The sequence below is a fragment of the Rhea pennata genome, chromosome 2 (assembly GCF_028389875.1).
Source record: "Rhea pennata isolate bPtePen1 chromosome 2, bPtePen1.pri, whole genome shotgun sequence".
Taxonomy (NCBI): Eukaryota; Metazoa; Chordata; class Aves; order Rheiformes; family Rheidae; genus Rhea; species Rhea pennata.
Genome location: NC_084664.1, coordinates 140,010,626 through 140,024,140, shown reverse-complemented (window position 1 = coordinate 140,024,140; position 13,515 = coordinate 140,010,626). Strand labels below are relative to the sequence as shown.

Sequence of the window (13,515 nt, the reverse complement as noted above, 5' to 3'; positions counted from 1 at the left end):
CGGAAAGTCTCTGCCAAAACAGCATCATCTGCAGTCAAATCCGCATGACCGCAGATGGCAGCGGGGCGGAAAGGAGGAGGAAACATGTAAACAGGAGTCCTTTTCCATAATGAATACGCCAACCACAGAAAAGAAACACATTTTGTGAAGAAAATTTTAACACATCCCCAGCACAACTTAATGACTTTACAAAGAACCATCAATGTAATTTTGCCTTCTCCAGAAAGGAATTAGCTATTATGTCACCTGGCACAAAGATATGGTAAGAAACTCCATACGCTACTTGTCCTCTCCGAGGCTTTCATTGGCAAGAGTGGGCATAAAACTGTTGCAACGCCTCCTGGCACAGAAAATTCCCCAATCCGATTTCCCAATTAACTATATGACATTACAAAATACCCGTCACTGCTTTCTGAAGTACAGAGAAAGAAATGCCACAGTAAGGTGAAGCCCTTATTATTTACGAATGAAGGAAATAAAGGCTTTCTTCGTGTTATAAGGTCTTTTTAATTATAGTTTTGTAACCAAGCATACACTTAGAAAATTCAGCCCTCATCCTGTCACATTCTGGTAAAGCAGTGTGCATACAGAGTGTTTGACAGACCTTTTACAATATACATTCCGTTTAGAAGCACCAGTGCCCCAAAATGGTCACTAACGTTATCTCCTGTACTTGTGCACTGAGCCCTTCATAACCAGCCATTTTTATACCAGGAAGTTCAATGCATGGTGCAGATGAACAGAGCAGCAGTCTGAGTCATTGTACATTATGTTCTCTCATCTGAATATACCTTGGCAAATACAGACAAGCTATTATTTATTGTGGATAAGCAGTAAATAATTATAATATCCAATAGCTGTCAGATTAATTCATATTAGCAGTAGAATTTTGTCACTTCAAACATAATGCATTTCGCTGAGGAGTTTGGCTCATGAGTCTCTTTTACTAGAGAGTCTTTATGGACAGATTCTTAGAACAGAATGAATACTTAAAAAAAAAAAACCCAGAAAATACATGGGCAGCTTTCCCTAGTGAAGACCCTCCGTTAACTACTGTTCTCATTGCACTAGGAAATCAAAAGTGCACCTAAAGCTGCTAATGTCTGCTAGCACCTTCGGCAAAGGATGTCTATGAATACCTCCAGCCGTCACCATGTTGGGGGACTGCTCAGCGCTCTCGGGATTAGGCTTTTAGCAAGCTTAGGCTGCAGAGAGGGATTCCTGTCCTGAGACTGGCCTATTATTCCTTTCCATGATGATCCCCAGACTTCTGGAGCTTGCATGAATGTCTTCAGGTGGAAAAAACCTCTCCATACCTGACTTTTAGAGATACGGTTATCTGTGCTCACAGCTGGGCTCACAATATTATAGAAAGGAAATTTAAGCATGAGAGAAGGCTATGTAAATGAACTTTAATAGTTATTATTAACACAATTTAGCTTCAGTTAGAATGAACAAGACAATAATTATACCTAAGAAATTAGTTTTCATTACAAGTGGGTTTTTTTGTTTGGTCATTTTTTTTTCAACTTACTAACTTAAACATACAGAATCAGAAGCAAACAAGAAAATGCTGGGTTAAAACCTTATTGAAAGTTAACTTGTCAGTAGTTCTATTAGATTTGCTGCAAGTCTTTCTTTGCTATTAAAATATCTTATTTATTGCACTATCTACTTTCCTTTATAGGGATGCTCATTCACCAGTGGAGATGTGTAGTCATTCACAGAGATGATTTGAGTCACTTACAAGAACAGAAGAAAAGATAAATTGTATCCATTTCTTAATACAAAATCTAGTTCTGTATGTTATTCCTATATTTAATTTAGAGCCTGATAAGCTGGCTTCTGAAGCCAAAGACAGCTTTATATTGACTAGAGTGTGTACCATATCAGATGGCAACACCACTAATTCTGTATTAATTGCTGGAAGTACTCTTTGGTCTCAAGACTTCCTGCATCTATCCAAACAACTCAGAAGTTATTTTTCAGCCATTTTAAGTATCTCATCAGAATTTTGATTTATTCCACTCTTTTAGATTTTTCTCTTGTGTGTATAATCCATAACTGGATGCATGCACATGCACAAAATTTAGTCAAATTGCTTCTATGCATACAGATCAGGAGTAAAAAAAAGATGTCCATCATCTTCTGATACATTTCAGATGTTAGACTGCAACAGCTCTAGTCTAAAATGGCCTTTTACTAGATCCCTCTGGGGCTTAACATTTAGTATTTCGTGCACTACATTGCAAAAATGTCCATGACAGAAAATATGAAAATTGTGATCACTATACTACAGTGTGTATTCTGCTACATTATTCAAAATCAGTGTGTAAGTTTAAGAGAGTAAGGGAAAAGAAAACTACTAAAGATGCAAATAAGAATGCTGCACAGTGACATTTTGCTTGGTATTGATATGCCTATACCAATAAAAGACAAGTTAGTTTTCACCCCTGATGGCTTAAATCTTTCTGTTTCATACATTTGCTTTTGTGTATAAATAACAGAGTTTTTGAGAACAGAAAGTTCAGGAATTGGGAATAAATTTTACATAAATAACTACTAATTAAGGGAGTTGATGCTGGTTTTTGTTGCATTATCATTATAATCAAATGATACAGTGATATGATTATACTTTTTACTTGACATTTCATTGTATAAATGTGAGACCTAAGACTACAAAGTGTATTTATTTTGCTTAAAGTAATTTTTATGGCTCTTCTGTGTTCTTATTTCTTTGTAAGGGATGATCATTATTTTAGGAAGCATAAAGAGAGCTGAGGATAAGGATGTTTTAATAATCACAATTAAAATTTATTTGACTTTACATGTTAGAGCGTGGTGTGCACACAAACACATGCACAGAACGACAACTGACAACAACGGCTGTAGATAGCTCAAAAGCAAACTCTGGTCCCAGCACGCTGTAATATGCTGAACTGTTTAAAATTTTGTTTCCCTTTTGCTTAAACTCTGTAATACACTGCACCATCTCCAAAATCTGCACTGTTCCATCTGAATGGTCCATGTATGATGACAGTAAATGTTAAGAGGTATGAGATGATTACTAACTTCCAGAAAATATTTAACAGAAGATGCCCATACAGTAGTCACCATTAAAAAATGAACAGTTGAAGGCTGCAAGTAAAGATCTCTTCAGCCGTATTGTTTAAAGAAATATGACTATCACAGTAAAGTTAATTACATAAAAGGCAACAATTGTAAAGATATCAACAGAGAACACAGTAGATAGTTCAGAAAGTGGATCACATTTTCTGCTAAGTCTGAACTATTTCTTGCAATATGGTAAATTCTACCTACTAGATATAACACAACATGAACCAGAGAGAAAACCTGTAAAAAGATACTAAGAGCTTGATCCTGTATTTCTGATTCCCCAAGATATATCCACAGAAGACTACAGGAGTTTTTAACGCTTAGTGATTGCAGGACAGAGCCCTCAGAGTACTGCAAAACACTGCTTCTTTTTAGTACTTAAATATTCGGTTGATTTTCTTTGGCTTTTAAAATTACTATCCCTTAATGTCTATAATGTGAAACCAAACCAAACCACCAATAACTTCCTCTTCTCCCAAGACAGTGATAAAAAATTAAATGAACCAAAAAAAAAAAAAAAAGATCCAAAAAGTGTCATTGTTACTTCATTATAAAATTGTGGTGCAAAACAGGAGTTTCTACTGCTCCAAACTGCAATAGCAATTGGAAATCTACACTGTAGGAGTGACTGCAATTATTGCTTCTCCTGAATTCCGGAAAATCAAAACTGACTAGGCACTTGTTTTCTTGTTTAGTAAGAGATCACTCAGTGTGCGTAAAGATGACAGAAATACTCTCTAAAAGAACTCTCTCTAGTATAACAACTACATTGCTCAACCACAGCCACAGTCCTTGATTCAGGACAGCAGTAAGACATGTGCCTATCATTTAGTTTATGCTTAAATCTTATCGATCTGAACAGACTGGATACACATTCAAGTGCTGTCTTGAATTAAGATGCTTGCTGAAATTGGAGTTTTAGAAGACAATATAGTGGTGAGCTTTTGTATCATACTACAATACCAATTTTATCTGACCTGGCTCTGCTCTCCACTATATTATCCTAACACTTCCTAATAAAAAACGTAAACAGGCATAAAATAAATAGGATAACCAAAGATTACATAATAAATATGCTACTAAATGAGAGCAAAATATATTGCAACATAAGGCTCTGTAGTGTTGCACAATCAAGAAATAGTTCCAGGGGCTCCAAAACACAACTCCTAATGTACAACACAAAATTACCACTATACAGTTGAAAAAAAGATTAGGAAGTAATAGACTGAACTTCTATTACATCAAACATTTGAAAATATAACAAGTGGTAATGTGCTTTACTGCCTTTGCAGAATAGCATATGTATGCTCTTTCACTGCTCCAATTGTCATCATTTGTGAAGGAAAATTTGAAAGGTCGCTTTCTTAAAAAAAAAAAAATTCTCAGAATTCCTTCAGACTTACAGTTACCAGTGTCCACACTGACTCATGACATTATCTCTGAACAAAAGTAAAACAAATTCAGAAATTTTGTTGTCGTCTTTTCTTTGCATCCATTGCATCTAGGATAGGTTGCCTCTTTGCAGTGTATCTCTGACGAAGCTCTTCAATTTCCCGTTCCATCATAGGGTCCAAAGCCTTTAATCTCATCTGTAGTTCTTCTAAACTTAGATTCTTTAACTGTAAATCAACCAAGAAAAAAAAGAAAAACCCCAAAGATTAAAAAGTATTTACAACAATGAAACTCACCACCTTTCGTAAGAATTTAATTTACATTTGAAAAGTTCTATATGCTTTTTTGTGTATGCATATATATGTATATAACTATAAAACAAAAAGCACTGATATGTGCTATAGTAAGTTTAATAGCATAAAAACACACACACACTGTACATTTTAAAAAAATCACTTTGTAAAGTTTCTAAATAGATGGCAAATAAATTAAAGGTCTGGAGTTAAATTCATTAATCTGAAAAAAACTTGTCATAGTATAGACATAATTATATTCATATATACAAACTGCTTAATCAAATGCTTTTTTACAGAACCTTAGTCTCCCACAGAAGTATTTTCTCACAGCGTTGAACAGTTCATTACTCGCTTAGAACTTATACAAAAATTAAAGACCACTGGGTCATTTAAAAATAAACAGTCTCGCTGCCCTGCTGGGCACTGCAAATAACAGCGGCCGGAATCTGCCCACAGAACCGGGCCCTTCGGGCACTGCTGCCCCATTTGCCCTTGCATGAAAATATCGACATTTGGAATTCAGTCCTTTGATTGGCCTATGTATTTTTTCATGGGGAAGTTTGGTGCTTCTCTGCCTTTCTATTTCTTGCCAGGGATGCAGCAATACTCAGTGTAAAAATGAGTGTGAAAGAAAGTGCGAAGTATATCAACATCAAACAGCACAAGGAATTTCATCCTTGGAAAGGGACAATCCTTACTTTGCCAATATTCTGACACTGCAAACAAGCATACCACCTAACTCAGGGAAAAAAAAAAGAAAGTATTTTCTGAATCAACCTACTAATGAGTCAATATGCAGTTCATGAATCTAGGGCAATTTTCCATCAACACATTCAGATCCATTTCACCTGAGGAATGCAATACTACTTTTGATCTACATTTTTATTAGTATCTGAGGCATGTAAGTTAGCAATACATGTGGCTACATACAGTCCAAACACCAGCGTTACAGTTGCTACTAAAATACTACATCGTACACGGTAAACGAAAAACAAAGTCAGAATATAGAGGGAGTGGAGATCAGAAATTCATAGAAGAGCATATGGAAAGAGAAGCAAATTTTCATGCAATGTGATTTTAATAATGAAATTCCTACAAAGATGTGAATTATGGGGAAAATACCTAATAAAGGCAAAATCTGCTCATAATTAATTCTACAAGGCCACCCCACCAAGGAAAACATGCATCATTCTGTGATTCCTTCAGAAGGAACTAGGTGAGGATGTTTACACTCCCACAGCCAAGTACAATCCCCTTTGCGCTTGGCAATCAAACTCAGAACTGTCAAAACATCTTCTGGCACCAAAGATCCTCACACTAGTATTCGCTTCAGAGCAACCTCACACGTGCTTAGTGGCTCAGTACTTCATCAAGTAATATTTGTTTCTCCAAGGACAAAAGACAAGTCTGGCTTCTTAGGAGAGAAGGATTTGCCTCCTAAATAATTAAATATCCTGTAGTTTGGTACGTTTCTCACGTTTGATAAATGTGAGAAGGGGCTGGGGAAAGGAACTGTAATTCCTCAATCACCAAGACTCTTTCAAAAAAACCATCTTTCTGTTTTCAGAGAAAGAAAGGAAAAAATGCATTCTCTTTCATTTTTAGCCAACTGCTAAATGTAACTGGCACACTAAAGACACTTTTCACTGAAGATATTCATTAGAGGAGTGTCAGAGATATCTGCAATATCATGAGAAGAGACCACAGTGCTGATTCCCCTGTTTAACCAATTTCAAAGCAACACAGATGAGAGGAGCAATAAAACCATGTCTTCTAGCATATGTGAGAGGAGGAACGTATTTGAGACACCATGGACTAGTTAATGGACTATGAAAGGCACCATGAATAACTGTGTATGTGCATACAGCATGAGGACCACTATTAATGAAGTCTGCTATCTGGTCTGGGCCAGGCCAGCTAACAGCTTGAGTAGCCAGGTATCTGGCCCCCTGAATCACTGTGGTAGACATCAGGCTTAAAATATATATAGTAGACTGAAACTCATGTGATCACATAATTATTCTGTGTTGAAAAACATTTTGCATAAATTGTCAGAGAGGAATGTGATAGGTGAGTTTTTATTTAAATTTCAACCAAGAAATAGAGACAGCAAACAGAATTAAGTATTCTTTAAACATCACAGGCAGCTGGGCTGGAAATTAAAGAAACTGACTTTTCAAATCTAGAAAACAATCATAGAATCAAAGAATCAGTAAGGTTGGAAGGGACCTCTGGAGATCATCTAGTCCAACCTCCCTGCTCAAGCAGGGTCACCAAGAGCATGTTAGACAAGGTTGCATCCAGGCGGGCCTTGAATATCTCCAGAGAAGGAGACTCCACAACCTCTCTGGGCAACCTGCTCCAGTGCTCCGTCACTCTCACAGGGAAGAAATTCCCCCTCACGGTCAGGTGGAACTTCCTGTGCTTCAGTTTCTGCCCATTGCCTCTTGTCCTGTCACATAGGACAACTGAAAAGAGTTTGCCCCCATCCCCCTGACACCCTCCCTTCAGGTACTTGTACACATTGATCAGATCCCCCCTCAGTCTTCTCTTCCCCAGGCTGAAGAGGCCCAGCTCTCACAGCCATTCCTCATGGGGCAGGTGCTCCAAGCCTCTGATCATCTTTGCAGCCCTACAGCTGGACTCTCTCCAGTAGCTCCATGTCTCTCTTGTACTGGGGAGCCCAGGACTGGACACAGGACTCGAGATGAGGCCTCACCAGGGCTGAGGAGAGGGGCAGGATCACCTCCCTCCACCTGCTGGCAACACTCTTTCTAATGCACCCCAGGAGACCATTGGCTTTCCTGGCCACAAGGGCACATTGCTGCCTCATGCTCAACTTCTCATCCACCAGCACTTCCAGGTCCTTCTCTGCAGAGCTGCTCTCCAGAAGGTCAGCCCCCAGTTTGTACTGGTGCCAAGGGTTATTTCTCCCTAGGTGCAGGACTCTGCACTTGCCCTTGTTGAACCTCAGGAGGTTCCTCTCTGCCCAGCTCTCCAGCCTGGCCAGGTCTCTCTGAATGGCAGCACAGCCCTCAGGTGTGTCAGCCACTCCTCCCAGCTTGGTGTCATCAGCAAACTTGCTGAGGAGGCACTCTGTCCCCTCATCCAGGTCACTGATGAAGAAGTTGAACAGGATGGGACCCAGTACTGAGCCCTGGGGGGACACCACTAGCCACAGGCCTCCAACTGGACTCCACGCCACTGATGATGACCCTCTGAGCTCTGCCTTTCAGCCAGTTCTCAAGCCACCTCACTGTACACTTGTCTAACCCACACTTCCTGAGCTTATCTAGGAGGATGCCATGGGAGACAGTGTCAAAAGCCTTGCTGAAGTCAAGGTACACAACGTCCACTGCTCTCCCCTCATCTGCCCAGCCAGTCATTCCATCATAGAAGGCTCTCAGGTTGGTTAAGCAGGATTTCCCCTTGGTGAATCCATGCTGGCTACTCCTGATCACCTTCTTTTCCTCCGTATGTCTGGAGATGACATCCAGAATGAGCTGTTCCGTCACCTTTCCAGGGATGGAGGTGAGGCTGACTGGCCTACAGTTGCCTGGGTCCTCCTTCTTGCCCTTTTTGAAGACTGGAGTGACACTGGCTTTCTTCCAATCCTCAGCCACCTCTCCTGATCTCCATGACTTTTCAAAGATGATGGACAGCGGCCTGGCAACAACATCTGCCAGCTCCCTCAGTACCCGTGGGTGCATCCCATCCGGGCCCATGGATTCGTGGATGTCTAGCCTGCCCAGAAGGTCTCTAATCCTATCCCCCTCAACCAATGAAAGTCTTCCCTTCTCCAGACTTTCTCCCTCACGTCCAGGCTACAGGATTCCTGGGGGCTGCCCTTAGCAGTGAAGACTGAAGCAAAGAAGGCATTCAGTAATTCTGCCTTCTCTGGATCCCTTGTCACCAGGGCCCCCGCCCCATTCAGTAGTGGGCCCACATTTTCCCTAGTCCTCCTCTTGCTGCTGATGTATTTGAAGAAGCCCTTCCTGTTGTCCTTAACATCCCTTGCCAGACTCAATTCCAGCTGGGCCTTAGCCTTTCTCGCCGCATCTCTACATACTCTAACCGCATGCCTGTAATTCTCCCAAGTAGCCTGCACCCTCTTCCACATTCTGTGTATTTTCTTTGTCTGTCTGAATTTGGCCAAGAGCTCCTTGCTCACCGATGCAGATCTCCTGCCCCTTTTGCTGCACTTCTTACTCATAGGGATGCACCGCTCTTGAGCTTGGAAGAAGTGATTTTTGAATACAAGTCAGCTCTCCTCGACCCCCCTTCCTTCTAGGGCCTTAACCCATAAGACTCCACCAAGTAGGTCTCTGAAGACCCAAATTCTGCTCTCCTGAAGTCCAGGGTTGCAATCCTGCTTGTTGCCTTACTTCTTTCCTGCAGGATCCTGAACTCCACCATCTCACGGTCACTGCAGCCAAGGCTGCCCCCAACCTTCACATCTCTAATAAGTCCCTCTCTGTTGGTAAGGACAAGGTCCAGCAGGACACCCTTCCTCATAGGCTCTGCCACTATTTGTGACAAGAAGTTACCATCAATGTGTTGCAGGAGCCTCCTGGACTGCTTGTGCCTTGCTGTGTAGTCCCTCCAGCAGATGTCAGGGTGGTTGAAGTCCCCCAGGAGAACCAGGGCCTGTGATTGTGAGGCTACCTCCAGCTGCCTATAGAAGGCCTCATCAACTTCTCTTCCTGGTCAGGTGGCCTGTAGTAGACACCCACAACAGTGTCTCCCATGTTAGCCTGCCCTTTGATCTTTACCCATAAGCTCTCGACTGCCTCCTCCTCCTCCACCCCTAGGCAGAGCTCGATGCATTCCAGTTGCTCTCTCACATAAAGAGCAACTCCACCAACTTGCCTCCCTGGCCTCTCTCCTAAAAAGCACATAGCCACCCATGGCAGCATTCCGGTCATGGGAGCTGTCCCACCAAGTCTCCGTGACTGCAATGAGATCATGGCCCTGCAATCACACACAGATCTCCAGCTCCTCCTGTTTGTTCCCCATGCTGCGTGCATGGGTGTACAGGCATTTCAAAGAGGCGGTCATGCCTGCAGGTTTCCCAGGAACGGTGTACTGGAGTCCCCCATAGCCGTGTCCCAAACGCACATCCCCAGCTGCATGCACCCGCTGGAGGCCCCCCAACTTGAGTTGTGTTTTGTTGATTACCCTGTCTCTATGACACTCCTCCCTCCCCCTTCCTACCTAGCTTAAAGCCCTGTTTACTAGGCTTTACTGGAATGAGCTTCCAGTAACAGCATTTGCCTTCACGAGGATCCTTCATATCGCCATGTACTCACATGGCTTTGGGAAAGCAACAGGTCAAATTAGAACCTGTAACACCATGAATGCATCAATTACCTGTAGCAATATATATCTGGAAACAGATGTGTAGACCTGTTTTACACACACGAAGAGTCTTCTAGAGTGGGTATGCAATGCATAATTAGTTTTCCAATATAAGAAATTAAGTATGTAGAGGAAAAAATATATATATATTTTTTCCTGAAAGGTATGCTTGTTAATCTAATAACTGAAGAGAGAGCCTAAGGGAAGAGGGAGAAAAGAAAGCAAAGCAATCTCCAGAGCCAGATAACATTGAATAATGTCTTCTACAAGTTGAAGCCATAGCTTCATCCAAACAAGTCAGAATGAAATTATCTACTCTGCTTTGCTGTACCAAAGGAAATGGATTTTGCCCATGAAGAGGTCAGTTGAGAGCTGCTCTCACAGAGGAAGCTCGCAGCAATATAAGCTGACTGCTATTAGCTCCCTTCTCTCTTGCTGCTTTAGGGGGAGATCCTGGCAGAAGAAAGGTGTCCAAACAGAAAGGAGCCCAGTTACCCCAGGCTTCCTCTGGCTAAAGATCTTTCAAGCAACACCAATTTGAACTGAAGACAACCAGCATAAAATAAAACCATAGCTGAATTTGTTCCTGTACTCACAATTTTCAGTAATAATCTTTAGAAAAGGCAACCCAGCCACACCACTTAGGCTCCTCTTAGGAGCTACTAAGTGTGGAAACCTGGCATAAATTATCTCAGACTTCTTGCAAATGGGAGGCCAACTATTTGCCTCCTCCTGAGCCATTTTTCAACTTACTCATAATAGGGTTAGAGACATTTCCAATGAAGGCTACATATAGAAGTCAGAAAGCAGAAGAACAGATTAAGAACTGTTAGCAAACCCTTTTTAATGTGACCATCTTCACTCTCAAGATCTTAACTTGGGATAGGTTAAAAATTCGGAAGTTGGGACAGTTAGCCTGCAAGTTATTAGCCAAAGAGAAGTTCCTACAGGATTTTGGTAACAAACCACAAGGTGATCAAAGCTCATATCACAGCTATTAGCTCTCCAGAGATAGATATGCTTTCCCTGTGTGAAGGTGGCAGGAACCATTGCTCTTCACTACTATCTGTAATTTTAGAAGCAGAGATGAGTTTTGTAGCAGAAAAAAATGCAATACTATCATGCAAGGTATGTGAACCTTAGTGCATTTTAGCATTTCATCAGAAGATTATTTTCTGTGCAAAAAATGTCTTTATCCTTCAGGTTTCTGGGGTTTTTTAAACATGTCTTCATCAAAAAATGATAGAGAAGGAATTATTTCCTCACATACTGCTGTGGCTGTCTCTCAGAACTAAACTCCAGTAAGTCGAATGAAGCAACTTTTACTTATTTCAGCCTAACTTCTTGCATCCCAGACAGACTAGCTTCATTTGGATCAGTATTTTCAGCAGACTACAGAATAATTATTTGCAGTCATTAATTCTTCTCCCTGTAGCAGGACCCATACCAAACCCTTTGTATTCTGTTTGCAACCACGGTCAAGTCATACTGAAGGAAAAACGGGCCAAAATGGGCAACTGGAAAATCTATATGCCTGCCTGCTAAAGGCTGGGATTCTGTAGCAATATCTAAGAAGGAAAGAGATAGTGTTCAACCAAAAATGGACTCTCAGAAGTCATCAACTCAAGCGGTGCAATGCAGATCCTGACTACTGGCTTTCACCTGTTTCCAGCACAGGAGTCAGGAAGAAAGCAATGCATCTGAGGTACTCGGGGGGCGCTTACACTCCATGAATTTAGGTGAAGGGGTCTGGACAACAGAGGCTGGAACTCATTAACTGCACTTGGCCAGCACATATCCGTAGCCATCCAAACTTTTCAGGGGGTGAAAGCCAAGGTTTTGGTGGATATAGCGCACTATAATCTTAATCCACCCTTGACAGCTCACAGAGATAAATAAAAGCTCCAGGCCTGTGATGTTTTCAATATGATAAAATTAGATTTCATTAGTAATTCCATAATGCATGAGTTACCATCACAAACCTGCAGTCTATCAAACTAAGTTATGGGATACTGCCATTAAGCTGGTGCAACAAAAACAAGCAAATGCATTTTCAGGGTTTAAACTGTTAAGAAAATAGATATTCAATCAAAAAATAATCTGTATTAAGTTTGTTGTGTTTACTTGAAAAAACAAATTCTTCCTAGCAACTGCTTAAATGAATCTTACAGATGCTACATGCCTTATTAGAGGCCTTTGATTTAAAAAATATGGATTGCTAATACTGTATTCTGAGTCATCTATTTTCCCATCTGCTAGTAATTCCTGCAATATGAACTATCAACAGAATGGCTAACAACAATAATTTTCTATGGCAATTGCAAAAGTGGGTTGCCTATAGCACTTTCTAAGATTTAACCAGTGCATGCCTTGAATTGTTTTCTGTTGTTAGTGGCCTCGGGTAAGACGAACGAACTTTCTCTCCATTTTACCTCTCCTGAGCAAAGTTTTCTTTTCTCTTATGGAATGAGGTCCACTGACGATTTCAAACTCCTTTTTAATAATGTAAAAAAATTGAACTTGAGCCTGTGCCCAAAATGTAAAAGGTGAGCCTTTTTAACATAATTTTCTGGTCTACAAACTCACAGCCAAACCCTGTAAATCTCACTTATGTAGTAGTTCTCTCAGGCCTGCATGCAAAAGGACTTTTTCCCTGAAACATTCCTCAGTTACTGCCATCTGTTTAGCTGCCCCAGCATAGCAATGAAGTGAGAACTGCTATATGTCCTACGATTATATTTCAAATCATACTGAGCTAGGATGGGCAACATCAGGCCACGAGCTGTCTGAAGCACCCAGCAGCCACCAGTCGGAGCTGTCTCACTGGCACTCCTGCCCTGTAGGCACCAGGGCAGGTAAATCAGCCACGGGAAAGCAAACTCAGGCAGGAGATAGAAGGGAAACATTTATTTCAGTAGATGTGCACAGCAAGTCTCCTTGTGGCAAAATGTGAAATATGGGGTCGTACAGATATAAAAAGGTCCTCATTTACTGTCACTGCTTTTGAGAATTTATGAGAGAGAAGAATTAAAAATACGAGTTTTAAAACCTTACGTTCAGTCAATGAAAGTCAGACAAGACTGACAATTATCTGAAACATTTTGGCGGGTAAAGTAAGCACATAGCATTAAGACGGAAATTAAACAGGGTCAACTCAATGTAATTTTATAAAGTCTTTCACAATAAAATTGTATATGAATGTTCTGTGATTAAGGCCTACATTTACTAGTAGAACCGTCTTTGCTCACACATTAAAGTTACACTGTTTTAACAAAACAGAGGTAAATCTCAGTTACTAACAAAAATCATCACTTTCAGTTTTAGAAAGCTTTTCTTAGCTCTGTGCAAAGTT

The 13,515-nt window shown here is 40.8% G+C and overlaps 1 protein-coding gene across 1 annotated transcript in view; it reads right to left on the bottom strand.

The window, feature by feature from the left end:
- Positions 1 to 483: 483 nt before the first annotated feature.
- The window catches only part of STK3 (serine/threonine kinase 3), a 143,096-nt gene continuing 130,064 nt past the window's right edge, over positions 484 to 13,515 (bottom strand). Inside the window, exon 11 of the mRNA XM_062570483.1 lies at positions 484 to 4,736. Within this exon, the coding sequence (XP_062426467.1) occupies positions 4,578 to 4,736 (159 nt within the window). The 3' untranslated portion in view covers positions 484 to 4,577. The remainder of the gene's footprint in view (positions 4,737 to 13,515) is intronic.